The 17,490-nt window shown below is 47.5% G+C and overlaps 1 protein-coding gene across 5 annotated transcripts in view; it reads right to left on the bottom strand.

The window, feature by feature from the left end:
- Nucleotides 1-529: 529 nt before the first annotated feature.
- RNF10 (ring finger protein 10) overlaps nucleotides 530-17,490 on the bottom strand; it is a 34,446-nt gene continuing 17,485 nt past the window's right edge. The window contains exons 9-18 of one of the 5 annotated variants that reach the window (XR_011559951.1): nucleotides 15,640-15,883; nucleotides 15,406-15,539; nucleotides 14,662-14,779; nucleotides 13,226-13,327; nucleotides 11,255-11,392; nucleotides 9,850-9,947; nucleotides 9,553-9,613; nucleotides 7,834-7,995; nucleotides 1,233-1,862; nucleotides 530-1,009 (exon numbers count right to left, since the gene is read on the bottom strand). Coding sequence is in view for 2 of the 5 variants with exons in the window: in XM_070762271.1 (XP_070618372.1) it covers nucleotides 1,795-1,862; nucleotides 7,834-7,995; nucleotides 9,553-9,613; nucleotides 9,850-9,947; nucleotides 11,255-11,392; nucleotides 13,226-13,327; nucleotides 14,662-14,779; nucleotides 15,406-15,539; nucleotides 15,640-15,883 (1,125 nt within the window). In the remaining 3 variants the exon portion in view is untranslated. Of the gene's footprint in view, nucleotides 1,863-7,833; nucleotides 7,996-9,552; nucleotides 9,614-9,849; nucleotides 9,948-11,254; nucleotides 11,393-13,225; nucleotides 13,328-14,661; nucleotides 14,780-15,405; nucleotides 15,540-15,639; nucleotides 15,884-17,490 lie in introns of all 5 variants that reach the window. The other 4 variants (XR_011559952.1, XR_011559953.1, XM_070762271.1 and 1 more) reach the window with 4 other exon arrangements.

Here is a 17,490-nt window from a genome sequence, read left to right as displayed (position 1 = left end):
GGGCAGGTCGCGAAATTGTGCGCAGACATGCAGGGGCACCACTGTGGCGCTAGCGGACACAGGTGCTGGCGGAGTCCAGCGTGATTCTGCTACTGCACCTAGGGAGGTAGCAAAATTGCGCGCAGACATGCAGGGGCAGAATTGCGCTGGACTCCGCTAGCATTCAGAGCCACAGGGGCGAGCACAAGTCAATGTTCCTTCTGAGCAGCCCCCCTCTGCTGAGGGAATATTCTCAGGAAAGAACTTATGCAGTCTTTCACGGATCACTTAACAAAGGCTGTTTCATGCATCTACGAAAACGAAGTGCTCATAGAGAGCACTGGTTTAATTTTAAGTTACCGAATGATGCTACTGGTTTGGTTTGCAATGGAGTAACAAGCCACAGTTTCCTGTTCTGGAAGATCAACTACCTGTTTCTAACCTGGTGACCCATTCATAATAAAGCAAGTGGATTCCAAATGAGAGTGACTCCAAATCAAAGATAGAATTGGCGGGGGAAGAAAAGGGAAAAGACCTGCAGAAATACGAATTGTGATGCATATGGTTTATTGCAACTATTTACCTTTGCTGGCATATTACACCAAACTTCATTGTAGTCAATGGAAATGACACTTTAGTACTAATTAATTTCAGATCAAGCCCAAAAGCAGTGCAGAATGAGGGGTTTATCTCAAACAGAAAGAACAAAAATGGGAAAATAACACACATCCTCCTACCCCAAAACTGGAATCTGGGCACCCCAGGAATTAGCCTCTTCACCCCAAAAGCAGCCCCTGCACACCAACTGACCATGGAAGGTCTCTTCCAACAGAACGTCTGCAAACACTGGTCTTCACAGAAAGAGAAAGAGTAGTATTGGGGGGGGGGGGACCGAGTTACGTGCCCCACAGTTCTCATCCGAGTGCTCATTTAGTGGGCATAGCCATCAGTTAAGTGTCTCATTGGCTGGGGTCTTCCCCAGAGGTGGGCTCCTAAGGGGGAACGGTGACGGGTGCTCGCCCCCATGGCTCTGAGTGCTAGCAGAGTCCAGGATAATTCTGCTACTGTTACCTGGGCAGGTAGCAGAATTGTGCATGGAGACGCAGGTGCACCGGTGTTTTGGCATTCGCAGAAGTAAAAAACACAGCAAAACACCGGCGCGCCTGTCTCTCCACGAACAATTCTGCTACCCGCCCAAGTTTACAAGCAGAATTGCGCTAGCACTCAGACCCACGGGGGCGAGCACACGCCACCCTTCTACCTTAGCAGCCCACCTCTGCTTTCTACTCAGGTACACTGATCAACTGAAGCCAGGCACCTTTCTTTTCTTCCTAGGAGCTGGTGTGGCCTGCCAGAAGCCTGCGCAGCCAGGGGTTTTGGTCTTCCCTATGAAGTGTGAGCAGCAGCAGCATCGTGGTTGAACTTAGCTCACTGCAGCCCCAGGCTGATGGCATTCATCCTGTCCCCTGAATGGCCAAAGCAGCTGTTGCACCCTAGGCTATACTTCTACTCAGCCCAAAGGCAAGCCAGGTGAACGCAAAGCCAGCCTGGCGAAAACACGCCTCCTTTTAGCCAAGGGTGTCTCTGAGTGTGTGCGTGTGTGTATGGGTGTGTTGCAATACTTCGGTTTGGTTTCAGCAAGCAAACAACAAACATATGCCCGTTTTAAATCACACACACCCCCCAGCCCACCCCGCTTCCCGGAAACAGATCGTGTTCGAACTAAAATAATTTATCCCTTCTAGCAGCAAAAACACAAAAGCAAACCCAATAAGTGGAGAGGAGGAAGAGGAGCAATTCTGCCCACGGATAAAATCACTTGGTGTGAACCACTGAAGTGCTGAAGAGCAGCTTCTGCTTCTTTTTCTTGCCTCGTTTCTCCTCTGCAAAAGGGAAAAAAAAACACCTCCCATCAGGTTCTTTCATTTGAGCAGAGGTGGCTAATCTATTGGCCAGGAGACTAATCTATTGGCCCCCAAGCCAACATTCCTGGGCAAACAAGCTGCAACTCCAGTGAGATCCGCCTGCTGCAGGTTACATAAAGCTCTCTGTTCTATTTGGCTCTAAAGTACAGCCTCTGCCTGTTGTAAGTACCTCTGGGAGAGGGGTGTCAAACTCAAGGCCTGGGGGCCAGATCTGGGCCGGGGGAGGGGGGGGGTTGGTGTTCTTAGATCTGGCCCACAGGACTAGCAAAGGACCAGCCCACGGTGGCTCTGCTCGCCAAAATGGGGCACCCAGCCCCAATGTGCCCCATTTTCTGCCTGGGTTGCCTCCTGCGGCACTCTGGCAGCCAAAACTTTTTGGCTGGCAGAATTTAATTTATTTGACTTCTATGCCGCCCACTCCTGTAGGACTCAGAAGGCGATCAGAAATAAAAACAAAAGTAAAAGGAGAAATGTTTCCCCTTTTGCCATTTGAACATGTGGGAAAGGGAAAGACAAAGCAGAAAAGATGGGGAGAGGGCAAGGAAGGAGAAATCAGGAAAGGGGAAGAAAATGAAGAGGGAAAGAAAAAGAAAAGGAAGGAAGGAAGGAAGGAAGGAGATAATGAAAGTGAGTGAGTGTCTCAAGGAAGTCCTGCCTTAGCCCTTGGCCACCACAGGTGCTCCCAACGAGTGAGGTTGAGCTGGTCATGCCTGCTCACCCCACCCTCCAAGGTCAAACAATACCCAGATGTGATCCCCAAAGAAATTGAGTTTGACACCCCAGGTCTAGGTTCTGCTCTTCCAGCAGATAGGTAGATTCGGCTAAATATTATTTCCCGGCACAATTATATTTATAATGTATTAAATTTATTATTCAGCCAAAGGAAGCTTTCCACTTGTGATCTCAAGGAGAGCAAGCTGGCATTGTCACGCCACCTTGTTTTAGAAAGGTGCACAACATTCTCAGAGACTCTTCTCATCCTGCTTACAATCTTTTTGGACTGCTGCCTTCTGGCAGAAGATCCAGAACAATTAAAAATCAAACCACACGTTTTCTGAAGTTTTTATCCCAGAGCCATAATTGCACTTAACAATGTAGTAGGGGGTCACCATCAGTGAACTGCTGGACAATACTACTTGCTCTGTGGTTAGGATGGTTCAAGTGTGAAATTGTGGTAGGTTGAGCATGTTCTTTTGGATTGCTATGTATGTTGAGATTGGTCTTTGGCATTGTACGAATTTCGTTGCCTGTGTATATCGTGAATACACGTACAATGACAATAAAGTACTGTATTTATTATTTTTATTTTTAAAAGGTCTGTGATTTGTACATTGTACAGGCAATCCTTGACTTACAAGTTTGTTTAGTGACCACTCAAAGTTACAGCGGCACTCAAAAAATTAGAGGCTTGCCACTGTTTTTCACACTCACGATCATTTCAGCATCCCCAGGGTCATGCGATCAAAGCTTCAGAAAATTTGGCATCTGATTCACATTTATGGTGGTCGCAACATTCTGGGGCCACTTGGTCCCCTTTTGCAAGCAAAGTCCATGGGGAAGCCAGATTCACTTAACGACCGTGCTACTAACTTAACACCTGCAGTGATTCACTTAACAACTGTGGCAAGAACAAGTCATAAAATGGAGCAAAACTCACTTAACAAATGTCTCGCTTAGCAACATAAATTCTGGACCCAATTGTAGCCGTAAGTGGAGGACCACCTGTGTTCAGCTGGAGAACCTTAAGGCAGGTGTGACCTGTCAAGGTCGGAGCCTACTTGATGCCATATTCCAAATTGCAGAGAGAGGAATTGTAATGACTTCAACCATGTAAAACTGCTTAGTCACGGTGAATATGCAGATTGTAAGGTACTCTGATTGGCTGACAAAAGTATATAATGCACCATTACATAGGTGTGGCTTGGCTTGAAAGTATTGTGGCTTAGTCTAGTTTAGAGTGGCTTGTAAATTAGTGTGGCCTGTGGTGGCTGAAGACTTGTAGCTGAATATTGAAACTGAGAATAGTAGACTGAGAATTGTGAGTACAGTGTTCCCTCGATTTTCGCGGGTTCAAACTTTGCAAATAGCCTATACCATGGTTTTTCAAAATATATTAATTAAAAAATACTTCGTGGTTTTTTTCTATACCACGGTTGTTCCTGCCCGATGATGTCATACATCGCCAAACTAATAATTTTTGCAAATAATATATATATATATATTGTTAATAAATAATTATGTTTATAAATATCAGGATCACTAAGTGTCTTATTCAATGGTGAGTACCAGTAATAATGGTGAGTAAATGGTTGTTAAGGGAATGGGGAATGGTAATTTAGGGGTTTAAAGTGTTAAGGGAAGGCTTGTGGTACTGTCCATAGCCAAAAATGGTGTACAGTGGTACCTCGAGATAAGAGTTTAATTCGTTCCGGACCTGGGCTCTTAAGTCGAGCAGCTCTTATCTCGAACGACTTTTCCCCATAGTAATTAATGTAAATAATTTTAATTGGTTCCAGCCCTCAAAAAACTCACAAAGTTAGTCTAAATTATGCAGAAAGACATGTTTTTAATGAAGAAATGTACATGTATATATAAATGAATAATGAAGTTTCTTTCACTTAACTTGTAAACTTTCTTAAACTTTTAAATTTACATATGTTCAACTTCTCTGCCACCCAATCCTGTAGGACAGAGGTCCCCAACCCTTTTTGCACCAGGGACCGGCTTTAAGCGATCAAGAGAGGAATGGGTGAATGAATGGACGGAGGGTGGGAAGGAAGGAAAGAGGGAAGGGACAGGAACAGAGGAAGGAAGCAAGGAAACTTATGAAAGGGGAGAGTAAGAGAGGAATGAGTGAAGGGAGGGAGGGATGGAAGAAGGTGGGAAGGAGAAAGAAAAGAAGAAATAGAGGAAGGGAAGGTAAAAGAGAGAAAGAAAAAGAGCAAGAAAGCAAGAAAGCAAGAAAGCAAGAAAGAAAGGGGGAAGGGACAGGAACAGAGGAAGGAAGCAAGGAAACTTATGAAAGGGGAGAGTAAGAGAGGAATGAGTGAAGGGAGGGAGGGAGGGAAGAAGGTGGGAAGGAGAAAGAAAAGAAGAAATAGAGGAAGGGAAGGTAAAAGAGAGAAAGAAAAAGAGCAAGAAAGAAAGAAAGAAAGAAAGAAAGAAAGAAAGAAAGAAAGGGGGAAGGGACAGGAACAGAGGCAGGAAGCAAGGAAACTTATGAAAGGGGAGAGTAAGAGAGGAATGAGTGAAGGGAGGGAGTGAGGGAGGGAAGAAGGTGGGAAGGAGAAAGAAAAGAAGAAATAGAGGAAGGGAAGGTAAAAGAGAGAAAGAAAAAGAGAAAGAAAGAAAGAAAGAAAGAAAGAAAGAAAGAAAGGGGGAAGGACAGGAACAGAGGAAGGAAGCAAGGAAACTTATGAAAGGAGAGAGTAAGAGAGGAATGAGTGAAGGGAGGGAGGGAGGGAAGAAGGCGGGAAGGAGAAAGAAAAGAAGAAATAGAGGAAGGGAAGGTAAAAGAGAGAAAGAAAAAAAGCAAGCAAGAAAGAAAGAAAGAAAGAAAGAAAGGGGGAAGGGACAGGAACAGAGACAGGAAGCAAGGAAACTTATGAAAGGGGAGAGTAAGAGAGGAATGAGTGAAGGGAGGGAGGGAGGGAAGAAGGTGGGAAGGAGAAAGAAAAGAATAGAGGAAGGGAAGGTAAAAGAGAGAAAGAAAAAGAGCAAGAAAGAAAGAAAGAAAGAAAGAAAGAAAGAAAGAAAGAAAGAAAGAAAGAAAGAAAGGCAACTTCAAAGAAAGGCTCACTGAGCATCTCTCACTCTCTCTCTCTCTTTCTATCCCTCTCTTTCTCTGTCTCCCCCCTCTCTCTTTCTCTTTCTCTCCCCCTCCTGGACTCCCGGATCGCTCGCGTGTGGCAGCGAACATGCTTTGGGGGTTTAGCTGGGGAGGAGAAGTAGCACCTTCCAAACCCCCAAAGCATGTTCGCTGCCACACGATTTAGCGGCGAAGTAACGTGAAGGATTGGAAAGCTGAAACCGGGCGTTTTCAGCTCCCCAATCCTCCACGTTCCTTCGCTCCTTTCCTGGCTAAATCGTGTGGCAGCGAACATGCTTTGGGGGTTTGGAAGGTGCTACTTCTCCTCCCCAGCTAAACCCCCAAAGCATGTTCGCTGCCACACGATTTAGCGGCGAAGTAACGTGAAGGATTGGAAAGCTGAAACCTGGCGTTTTCAGCTTTCCAATCCTCCACGTTCCTTCGCCGCTTGGAAGCTGGGAGGGGGGCGGAACGTCTTTGGCCACTTAGCTCTTCCGCCCCCCTCCCAGCTTCCAAGCGGCGAAGTAACTCAGAGCGAACATGCTTTGGGGGTTTGGAAGGTGCTACTTCTCCTCCCCAGCTAAACCCCCAAAGCATGTTCGCTGCCACACGATTTAGCGGCGAAGTAACATGAAGGATTGGAAAGCTGAAAACGCCAGGTTTCAGCTTTCCAATCCTTCACGTTACTTCGCCGCTTGGAAGCTGGGAGGGGGGCGGAACGTCTTTGGCCACTTAGCTCTTCCACCGCCCTCCCAGCTTCCAAGCCGCCTTCGCCTTCCTCCGCCGCCGCGGTTCCGAGTTGGGGGGTGGGTGGTGGGTGCTGGCAAGTCCCCCAGGTCGGCTGCAGTCTTTTAAAACAGCCCCGCCTTTGGCTTTTGGCTTCAGGAGTCAGCGGAGAAGCGGCGGGGCTGTTTTAAAAGACTGCAGCCGACCTGGGGGCTTGCCAGCACCCACGAAACCGCTGCTTATGCCGGGCGGCTCACCTGGAACGCCAGCAATGCCGCCCGGCCGATTGCCGAGCGGGGGCGGGAGGAGGCAGCGCCGCACCGGACCCTTCAGGCCGCTCCACCCGGGGCGAGCCCCATCCCGGGCGGAGCGGCCTGAGGGGTCTGGGGGGGCGCTGCCTCCTCCCGCCCCCCGCCCGGCAATCGGCCCGGTGGCATTGCTGGCGTTCCAGGTGAGCCGCCCGGCATAAACAGCGGTTTCGTGCCTCGGGCCGGGCAGACAAGAGGTCTGGCGCTCCCACAGGGAAGGGAAAAGGCGACGGCTTAAGCCCTTCCCTGTGCTTTGGAAGCCGCCGAACGCCGTCAGAGGGGCGCGTCAGCGGCGGGAGCCGGACCCGGCCGCCGCCCCCCCCCCCTAGCAGAAGCCAAGGACCCCCAGAGTGGGGCATCAGGGGAGGCGACCGCCTCTCCACCCACCAACTGCCGGGATAGGAGCCGAGAAGAGCCGGGCTGGTTTACTTTCCTTCCTTTCCGGAGTGAGCCACTCGAACAAAGCGTCACGCCCCCCTGACGCTTTTGGCGGCAAAAGAGCCCAGCGTCGCTTCGGAAGCCGCCGAAAGCGTCAGGGGGGCGTGACGCTTTATTCGGCTCTGCATCAGCTCGGGAAGGAAGCAAAGCAAGCCAGCCCGGCTCTTCTCGGCTCGTATCCCGGATTTGAGCTCGGGAGTCGAGCAAAAATTTCTCTCCTCTCCCAGCTCGTATCTCGAGTAGCTCGTAAGTAGAGCTGCTCGTATGTCGAGGTTCCACTGTATTTACTTTCGCATCTCTACTTCGTGGAAATTCGACTTTCGCGGGCGGTCTCGGAATGCATCCCCCGCGAAAATTGAGGGAACACTGTACTTTATATAGTAACTGCTCGAGAGATGGCAACAGTGTAAATAGTGTAGGTTTGCTATGAAAGAAGTAAATATTTTCCTAAGAAAATCTGCAGTACGTGTCTTCAAGAAAAAGGTTCTTGATATCCTGGTCCAAGGCGGCTGGTTAGCTGCTATGGCTATCTGGGTGGGCTAGCTTATGCAAAACGTTACCCCAACCCGACCATGGTGGGACAGGCAGCCTAGCCGCCCCAGCCTTGCTGCCCAGAATTAAGAGCCAATGGCCCTTTTCTCTGACTTACCCAAGAGGTGGTCAGAAGTGGACGGTTTGTCCAGCTTAAGGAAGGCTGCCTCGATAGCTTTGCTGAAGGAGTTCTGGAAACTAGGCACGGGCACACGGTCCGAGTTATCGCTCTCGGCGTCGCTGTCTCCTGGAGCCGGAGGTGCCACAGTGGGGCTCTCTTCTGAAAAAAATGCTGCTTTGAGATTTCCGGAAAGGCTAAACAGTTCTCACAAGAGAATAATTGACCTGGAAGCTCTTCTCTAGTTACTCTCCCCCTTGGTTAGGCAAAGATCGAGGTCTTTGGCCTTCCAGGTTGCTCAGATGTTAAAATCAACAAACTCTTTTGAATATTTCAGTAGTGTTTCACGACTTGCCTTGGTTCATTTTACTTTTAATCTCATTGACAGAGGCTCACTTTTTTTTTTGCATTTCACCGCTTGTTATGGTTGGCTCACAGCCAGGCCCTCTGGCAACGGACTTTGAGCCTGATGAACTGGGCACGGTCGGCCTGTGTGGCTGTTGGAGGAGTCAGACAGTGAGCTAGAGAGGGAGGGAGAGTCTGGGCGTGAGGAGCCAACAGAGGCTATGGAACCCCCAACTGGAGATTTGCCAGCGTCTGAGGAGGAGGAAGAGGAGATAAGGGATCCGATCCTGAATGTATGCGTAAGGATGCAGGGGAGGCAGGAGCAGTTAAGGAAGCTCAGAAAGAGGAAGTGAGCACAGCTGTGCATAGTCTGCACTCCCAGACAGTATATAAGGGGGAGGAGTTGGAAGGTGCTCTTTGCAAGAAGCCAATGTTCAAGCCTTCAGAGGAGAAGAGCATGTGAATTGTTTTTGCATGACAAACCCTGATACAGTATTGGACATTTGTAGAGTTAATATTCTTGTAAGTAGACTTTGGCTGTGAAGCAACTGTTTGGGTGTTTATCTTATCAACTTGGTCTCACTCCTGAATTTTTGGCAGTTGAAAGACTGTTTGGTTTGCGTTTGTGCAGTTCAACAAACGTCCTTGTAAATAGACTCTTATTAATAATAATAATAATAATAATAATAATAATAATAATAATATATTAAATTTGTATGCCACCCCTCTCCGAGGACTCGGAGCGGCTCACAACAATACACCATATATAAATCTAATGTTAAAAACAATTTAAAACCCTTATTATAAAAAGAAAACAATCACACAACCTAACAGACCATACATAAACCATAATAGCTAAGGTTATATCAGTTTTCCCATGCCTGGCGATAAAGGTGGGTCTTCAGAAGCTTTCGAAAGGCAAGGAGGGTGGGGGCGGTCCTAATCCTTGGGGGGAGTTGATTCCAGAGGGCTGGGGCTGCCACAGAGAAGGCTCTTCCCCTGGGTCCCGCCAGACGGCATTGTTTAGTCGACAGTCTAAACACGATCTGAATTTTCTGAACATTTTTCAAAGGTAGCCCCATGTAGAGAGTGTTGCAGTAGTCGAACCTTGAGGTGATGAGGGCATTCCTTTTGAAAGCTTTGTGTTTGAGCTTTAATTTGGGGCTAATTACTGGATAGCTGCCGTGCAAGACAGAACACTGCTATTGTTGGCTATTTCAAATGTGATGTGCAAGAAAGGTAGGATTATTTTGAAAGGACCACTTTAGAAAACGGCTAAATCTAGTTGGGTGATAAAGTGTCTGCAGGCAAACCAGCCAACACCCTCAGAGAGACTCCCAGAAAGGCCCAGCCCAACAGAATAATCCTGCTTACCTTTCTTCTTTGGCTGAGAACCATTCCATACTTCTGGTTTGGCTTTTCCAGCCCTCAGCATCTGAAAAGATGCAAGATGAACTCAGAAACCGGAGTATTCACCTCTCATGCTGATGTTTATTGATTTGGGAATCAAGGGTGGATCATCTGATTACCAATAAAGCCGCTTGAGGGAAATGAGAAAGGGAACCGCAAATTCTACAATTCAGATTCACTCAAAGGTGTAGGCTGAGTTCAGCCTCAATGTCTGCTCTCTGTAAAATGAAAAGAGGAGGACTTGCAAGCAGCTACACACACCTGGGCAAATGAAGGGAAGGCAGAGTCCTCCTCCAGACTTCCAACAAGGAACGGGGGACTGCCGAGGCTGGAAGATGACACTGGAGTCAACAAGGACTCTGGAAGACACAAACGAGCCAAATGTTCAATGAAGACTTGTTACTAAAGAAGGCAGGGACTATAATTCCAATGTTTATCATTACATTAACCCTCCTGGTTTTTCAGACGTGGGCATCCTGTAATTCAGGTGTCTCCAACCTTGGCAACTTTAAGCCTGGCAGACTTCAACTCCTAGCATTGCTTGAAGCCCACCAGGCTTAAAGTTACCAAGATTGGAGACCTCCTGCTGTGGTTGATTTTCAGCCCACTTAGAGCTCCAGCTTGCAGATTTCTTTTTGCTTTGCCTTTGAAAGCATCTGGCAGGAAGTAGTTATTATGCCAATGTTAAGTGTCACCACCGACTGGTGTCGGAAACAGATTTACATAAGCCTTTACAGAGCCCTGGCAAAGTTTAAGATGTATTTATTTATTTATTGTATTTGCTGCTCATTCCAAAATGGACTCAGAGTGGCTGAAAACAGTTATAAATACAACAGTAAAAAAAAAAAGTAAAAAAAGAACAACAATAAAACCAGCAGTATAATAAAAGCAATACAGTGATACCTTGTCTTACGAACTTAATTGGTTCCAGGACGAGGTTCGTAAGGTGAAAAGTTTGTAAGACTAAACAATGCTTCCCATAGGAATCAATGGAAAAGCGATTAATGCGTGCAAGCCCAGAATTCACTCGTTTTGCCAGCCGAAGCACCCGTTTTTGCGCTGCTGGGATTCCCGAGGCTCCCCTCCATGGGAAACATCACCTCCAGACTTCCGCGTTTTTGCGATGCTGCAGGGGAATCCCAGCATCGCAAAAATGGGCGCTTTGCTGGCAGCGGAAGTCTGGAGGTGGGGTTTCCTAACGAGGGGAGCCTTCACCTGGCAACGGAAGTCTAGAGGTGGGGTATCCCAGCGGCGGCAGTGGGTTCGTAAGGCGAAAATAGTTCGGAAGAAGAGGCAAAAAAATCTTAAGCCCTGGGTTTGTATCTTGAAAAGTTCGTATCATGAGTGGTTCGTAAGACAAGGTATCACTGCAATATCATTAAAAAACCATGCATACATTACAATCACTTTGGATCTAATTCCACGCTTCAACTGGACTTCAATTCCCAGCATTGCTGGCAAGGGAATTCTGGAAGTTGAAAGTCTGCCCACCCTTAAAAAGTTGCCAAAGTCAAGAAATGCCGCTTTAGAGCAGGGGTCTAAACTCTCAGAATTTGAAGTCCGCCAGGCTTAAAGTTGCCAAGGTGGGAGACCCCTGAATTACAGGATGCCCACAGGATGCTTTAGAGGATGCTGGCGATGGCTGCAATTGCTTTGACTGGCTTACCTGACTGGGAAGTGGGACTTCCTCCAACACAAGGTGGTAGCAGGTGGCTCTGGTTCTCAGGGCCCGCAAGTTCTCCTGAGCAATCGCTGAAGGCCGGAAACTGCTGCAGGTTCTCTAACGCAATCCGGACCTCTGGATCTAGGTGTCAAAGCAGAGATTCCACTCCCATAAGAAACTCTAAATAGTTTTCTACCAGAGGAGGGCTGCTAAGGTGGAAGGGTGACGTGTGCTCACCCCCATGCCTCCGGGTCCTCAGAGAGGGGCGATATACAAGTCTAATAATAAATAGAATTGTAGCAGAATTGTGCCGGACTCTGCTAGCACTCAGAGCCACAGGGGTGAGCACACGTCATCGTTCCACCTTAGCAGCCCACCTCTGTTTTCCACTCAGGTACACTGGTCAACTGAAGCCAGGCACCTTCGTTTTCCTCCCAGGAGTTGTTGTGGCCCGCCAGGAGCCTGTGCAGCCAGGGGCTTTGGACCCTCCATCACTTCTTGGCAATGCCGAGAAAGGAGGGGCTACTCCTTTCCTGAATGCAAGAGCATGTAGGGATGTGAAGAGGCAGGAAGATTTACTCTGGAGGAGGGCTACTCTGGGAGCTAAATTGGCCCTGTCCCTAGTCCAGTGTTTCCCAACCTTGGCAACTTGAAGATATTTGGACTTCAACTCCCAGAATTCCCCAGCCAGCGGATGCTGGCTGGGGAATTCTGGGAATTGAAATGCAAATATCTTCAAGTTGCCAAGGTTGGGAAACACTGCCCTAGTCTATTTGAGAAAAGCTAGAAAGATGCAGGAATCAATTAGTTCCAAATTCCCTGTTTTTCCTGTGTTGGTTGGATGTCTTATCAAAAGGGGCTCTTGGGCATTTAGCCAAAGCTTCGGACATTTCCTAACATAACCAGAACTAATTGTCTTCTTTGAAGCTAAGACTGACTGAGCTTACTGTCAGTGGCTAATTAGTATTCATTGGCAACTGAGTTTTTGTGAACAAGGATTGTGTCTTTTGATTTGTGTGCTGCCACTGCAAAGCCAATATTAGCAGTGGTACATTAATAAAACTAACTTAGTTCCAACCATGTGTTTATGATACATTTCTGACTAGGGACAGAAGAGGAGCAATGACCTCAACAGCTCTGTGGCTTCACTGATGCAAACAGGTGTCTTCCATTTCTGCATGGGCAAGCAAACTTTGCCAAAGGGTGGCGTGGATGATCCCTTAATCTGGGCCTTGCCTCTCATCTCTGCCAACCTAGGCCTAGACCTGTGCCTCTTCCCCTTCCTTTCAACTCTGTGTGATTCTCGGAGGCTGCCTGGACAACTGCCTGCAGTTTCCTTGGCAAGGCTTTTCAGAAGTGGCTTGCCACTGCCTCTTTCCCAACGCAGAGAGAATGTACTAGCCCAGTGATGGCGAACCTATGGCACGGTGACATGCGGGGCCATATCTGCTGGCACGCGAGCTGTTGCCCTAGCTCAGCTCCAATGTGCATGTGTATGTTGGCCAACTGATTTTTGGCTCACATGGAGGCTCAGGGAGGGTGTTTTTGGCTTCCAGAGAGCCTCCAGGGGGATGGGGGAGGGCATTTGTACCCTTTTTCTTGGCTCCAGGCAAGCCTTTGGAGCCCGGCGAGGGTGAAACATGAGCCTACTAGGGCCACCAAAAGTTGGGAAACAGGCCGTTTCTAGCCTCCAGAGGGTCTCCCGGGAGGGGGGGGGGGTGAAGCTGTTTTCACCCACCCCAGGCATTGAATTATGGGTGTGGGTACTCATGCATGTGTGATAGTGCACACCAACACTCTTTCGACACCCAAGGGAAAAAAAAGTTCACCATCAGTGTGCTAGACACTGGGCTTCGTGCCCAAGGCAGGATTAGAACATGACGTGGCCAGATTCCTTCACCACTACGGCAAACTGACTCGCTACCTGCCTGCATCCTGGGGTGGAGATAAAAGACACACAGGTGAGCCACTCACATTTGCCCTGCTTCTTGTTTTCCTCCATCTCAATTCTGCGTTCCCGGCGCCGTTCATCGCATGCTTTCTTCTGCCTGAGCCGCTTTCGTTTCTCAATGTCATCTAAGTTGAAAGAGAGACTGGGTAAGATGGGCTACTGCAGGCCCCCAAATCTCTGCTATGCCAGCCTTTCGGGGAACTGGGCGGCAGTTCCTCTCCCTCCACCCATATCCCTCCGATGCCCACCCCAGTCCTTGGACTTCGTCTTTCAGTGACTACCAAAGTCATCATCCTGGATCCAATCTCTCATTTCCAAATTCAACACTTCCATTAACTGCCTTTCTTTTCTCAACCCAAATCTCAAATACTCGATTTTTCTAAATGGAACAATTGGGGATTTTTTCTCACTATTTCAGTTTTAAAATGAGAGGATAACTTTGTCTAGTCCAGGGGTGGGCAAAGTTGACTATTCTATGACATGTGGACTTCAACTCCCAGAATTCTTGAGCTAGCATGATTGGCTCAGGAATTCTGGGAGTTGAAGTCCACAAGTCATAAAAGAGCCAACTGTGCCCACCTCTGGTCTAGGCTGTTTTTTAGGCAGTCTTTCTTGTGGATAATGTAAGTTGGAACTTGAAAGATGGCTGACCCTGTTCCTGAGGATTTCATGGCCACATCCATCAAGTTTTCTTAGGGAACAAAAGGAAAGCACTTGGGCCTTTGTTCTTCTGCCCCAGAAGAGCGTCCAGCTACTGCATTCTTAGTGGGCTTCCAACTACGAGGGTTGCCCAGAAAATAATGCACCACATTTTTTTTCTCAGCCTACAGTAATAGTACGAATGTGAAAATTAGATATACATTATTTGAAATGTCAGGAGCATGTGTGTAAATTTTGCATTTCTTCAGACGGATAGCGTAGCTGCAGCAGTGTTTCAAAATGGCGTCTGCAAGTGACGTCCGTTACAAGCAACGTGTTGTCATTGAATTTCTCACTGTGGAGAAAGAAACTGCTGGGAACGTTCACAAACATTTGTGATGGAGGATCTGCAGTCGACAGAAGTACGGTTAGGGCTGGGCACAGAGGGTGAGGCCATAAGAGGTGCAGAAATGGCTTCGTGTCCCAAACATGGAGTGGTACCGACAGGGTATACACGCCCTTGTGTCTCATTGGAGGAAGGCCATAGAATGGATGGAGATTACGTGGAAAAATAGGGAGTGTAGAAGAAACATCATTCTTTCTTGTGTGTCAGTATCATTGTGTTCAATAAATAATTGTTGAAGAAAAAAAATGGGGTGCATTATTTTCTGGGCAACCCTCATAAAAACTAAGCGTGGCTCAATGCTGAGTTCTGGCAAGGTTAGACGGGCACCTGCTAAATAGAGGATTAACTTTTTCCTGAACTCCTATTTTTATAACAGAAGGCAGATCTCCGGGAGCTCCATTTTTCTGACCTCACCTGAAAACATCTGCAGCGTTTCCTTCGAAATGACAGGCGGCTTCAAAGCTAATTCGCAGATACTGAACTCACAGGTGAGGGGCAAGTGGCAGAGGTAACGATGACGCTGACGGACATCCTATAGGCAGGAGTTGTGATTTAGGGAAGAGAAATGGACCCCAAACTCTTCTCCCCCCCCCACAAGAACAAGGGGGCCCAATCTGAGGTTAGTTGGGGGAAAGATCAGAAGCAACGTGAGGAAATATTATTTGACTGATAGAGTCATAGATGCTTGGAACAAACTTCCAGCAGATGTGGTTGGTCAATCCACAGTCACTGAATTTAAACATGCTTGGGATAAACATAGATTATATGCATGGTATGTCTGAATGTATGTTTGGTTTTTACTTTAATGGGTTTTTAATTGTTTTTACTATTGGATTATTGTGTATACTGTTCTATTATTGATGTTAGCTGCCCCGAATCTCTGGAGAGGGGCAGCATACAAATCCAATAAATCAAATCAAATCAAATCAAGATCCATCCTAAGATAAAATACAGGAAATAGTATAAAGGTAGACTAGATGGCCAGGAGGTCTTTTTCTGCTGTCAATCTTCTATGTTTCTAACTTCCCCCTTCCTATTTTCAGCAGACAAAAGAGGCAACCCCAAGAGACTCCCAGAAAGAGATCGAACAGAAGCATCTCCCAGCAAAGGAGGTTTAATGCTCGTCCGAGGGGCCTTGTTTGTCCACCCCCTCCTTACCTCTGTCATGGAGTGGCCAGATATCTCCACCACTGTCGCCGTGATCCTCTCTGGACTCTTCTCAAGGCTCCCGTATTCGTGCACGAGGCAACGGACGTTCACTGGGTGCAGGTAAAGACACTGCCCGTCTTCAGCTGCAGCATCAGAAAAGAAGTTGCAGGAGAGTTAGTCAGGAACAGCAGGGAAAGACTGGACTGATGACCTTTAATTGGGATCAGAATGTCTTCTGCTGACCTTGGTAGAAGTAATAGGAAAGAGAACTCTGGGCGTGTCTGCCGGCAAACGCAGCCTTGGGTTTTCCTGAGGCAGATGCACTCAAACCGGCTTCTCCTCCTTCACCTGCGCTTGACGGATCCATGTTCCTCCCCAGGCCGTTATCCACTGCCGCCTCCAAAGCAGGGCGCTCTCCACTCGCAGGATCCACAGGAGGAGATCCCAGCAATTCATCATTGAAAGCAGAATGGTATTCCAGAATGCACTGCAGCAACAAAAAGCAGTTAGCACCCACAGGTCTTTGGCCACTTGATTTCTTCTTTCTTCCCCTCCATAGGGCTCAAGAGAGGCCAACGCAAAGACACGGAAGAGGAAATTGGAGAATCGCACCACAGAACAAAGGCAGAATTTTTATTTTTAAAAAACGGGTAGAAACTGCTTACAAAATGGCCTCAGGAGACAAGTGTTCTCGGGGAGTCTCTGGGTGGACAAACGGCCTGGTGGCCTCACGTCCTGGCCCTCTTGCCCTGCTCTCACCACCACTGCACTCAGGCCACCAACAAGAGAAGCAGAGAAGATCCTAGAGAGGCTTCCTCGGGCATCCTTCTGTACACTCTTTCTAGAGTCTCAACATCTTGATGATTTTATAAGATCTATCTCAAGGTAGTGGCAGCAACAAGTGCCATGCAGTCTTTATCTACAAGTTGGATTATCAACCTGAAATTAATAAAGCCATTGAGCGAAGTGTATAAAATCATGCATGGGATAGAAATTTTTTCCCCTTTATCACACAATACTAGGACAAGAGGGCACTCCCTAAAGATCATATGTAAGAAAGTGAGGACAAATAAAGGGAAATATTTCTTCACCCAGAGGGTCATTGGTTCATGGAATTCACTTCCAGAAGAGGTCATGACAGCTGTCAGCCTTGATAGCTTCAAGGCAGGATTAGACAGATTCATGGATGCCAAGTGTATCAGGGGTTATTGAAACAGATGTCCAAGTGCCACCTCTATGTTCGTTGAGGTAGGCAGGGTTCCCTTGGGTCCCATTTGTTGGGGGTCAAGGGAAAGGGAGGGTCTTGCCTTCTCTTTCTACTCAAGATCCCCATGTACAATTGGTGGACTCAGTGGGCTTTGGCCTGATTCAGCAGGGCTCTTCTTATGTCCTCAGAGGTGGGTTACTAAGGTGGAAGGGTGACGTGTGCTAGCCCCCGTGGCTGAGTGCTAGCGGAGTCCAGCGCAATTATGTTACTGCATCTGGGCAGGTAGCAGAATCGTGCATGGAGGCGTAGGTGCACCTGTGTTTCAGTGCAGATTTTTGCCTCTGTGCGCACGGAAGCAAAAAACTGCGCCCAAAACACGGGCGCACCTGTGTCTCCAGCCGCGGTTCTGCTACCTGCACAGCTGCAGTAGCAGAATTGCGCTGGACTCCGCTAGCACTCAGAGCCACGAGGGTGAGCACACGCAGGGTGTCCGGGGGGAAAAGGCATTTTGAAATTCCCCGACATTTCCCTGTAACTTGCAATCTAGTTAAGGCACGGTCGTAGATGATGTCATACCAAACGGCTAAGCCATGGAGAAATATTGGTAGCTGAGGAAGCAAGTTGTTATCAATTATGCTCATTTTTGCTTGACTCGGCCAGGCAGCACAATCTTCTTTTTTTTTTACATGATTTTTTCAGACTTTTAAACATTTTAATAGTTTGGTTTTTCCCCCTGCTTTATTCCCGTTTTTTCCACAAATTCCCTGATATTTATTATATTATATTATATTATATTATATTAATTATATATTTATTTATTGGATTTGTATGACACCCCTCTCCAAGGACTCGGGGCGGCTCACAACATATCAAAACATATACAATAT

This window comes from Erythrolamprus reginae, chromosome 10 (genome assembly GCF_031021105.1).
Source record: "Erythrolamprus reginae isolate rEryReg1 chromosome 10, rEryReg1.hap1, whole genome shotgun sequence".
Lineage (NCBI taxonomy): Eukaryota > Metazoa > Chordata > Lepidosauria > Squamata > Dipsadidae > Erythrolamprus > Erythrolamprus reginae.
The sequence above is the reverse complement of the archived record's forward strand: the minus strand, read 5'-3'. Positions and strand labels throughout refer to the sequence as shown.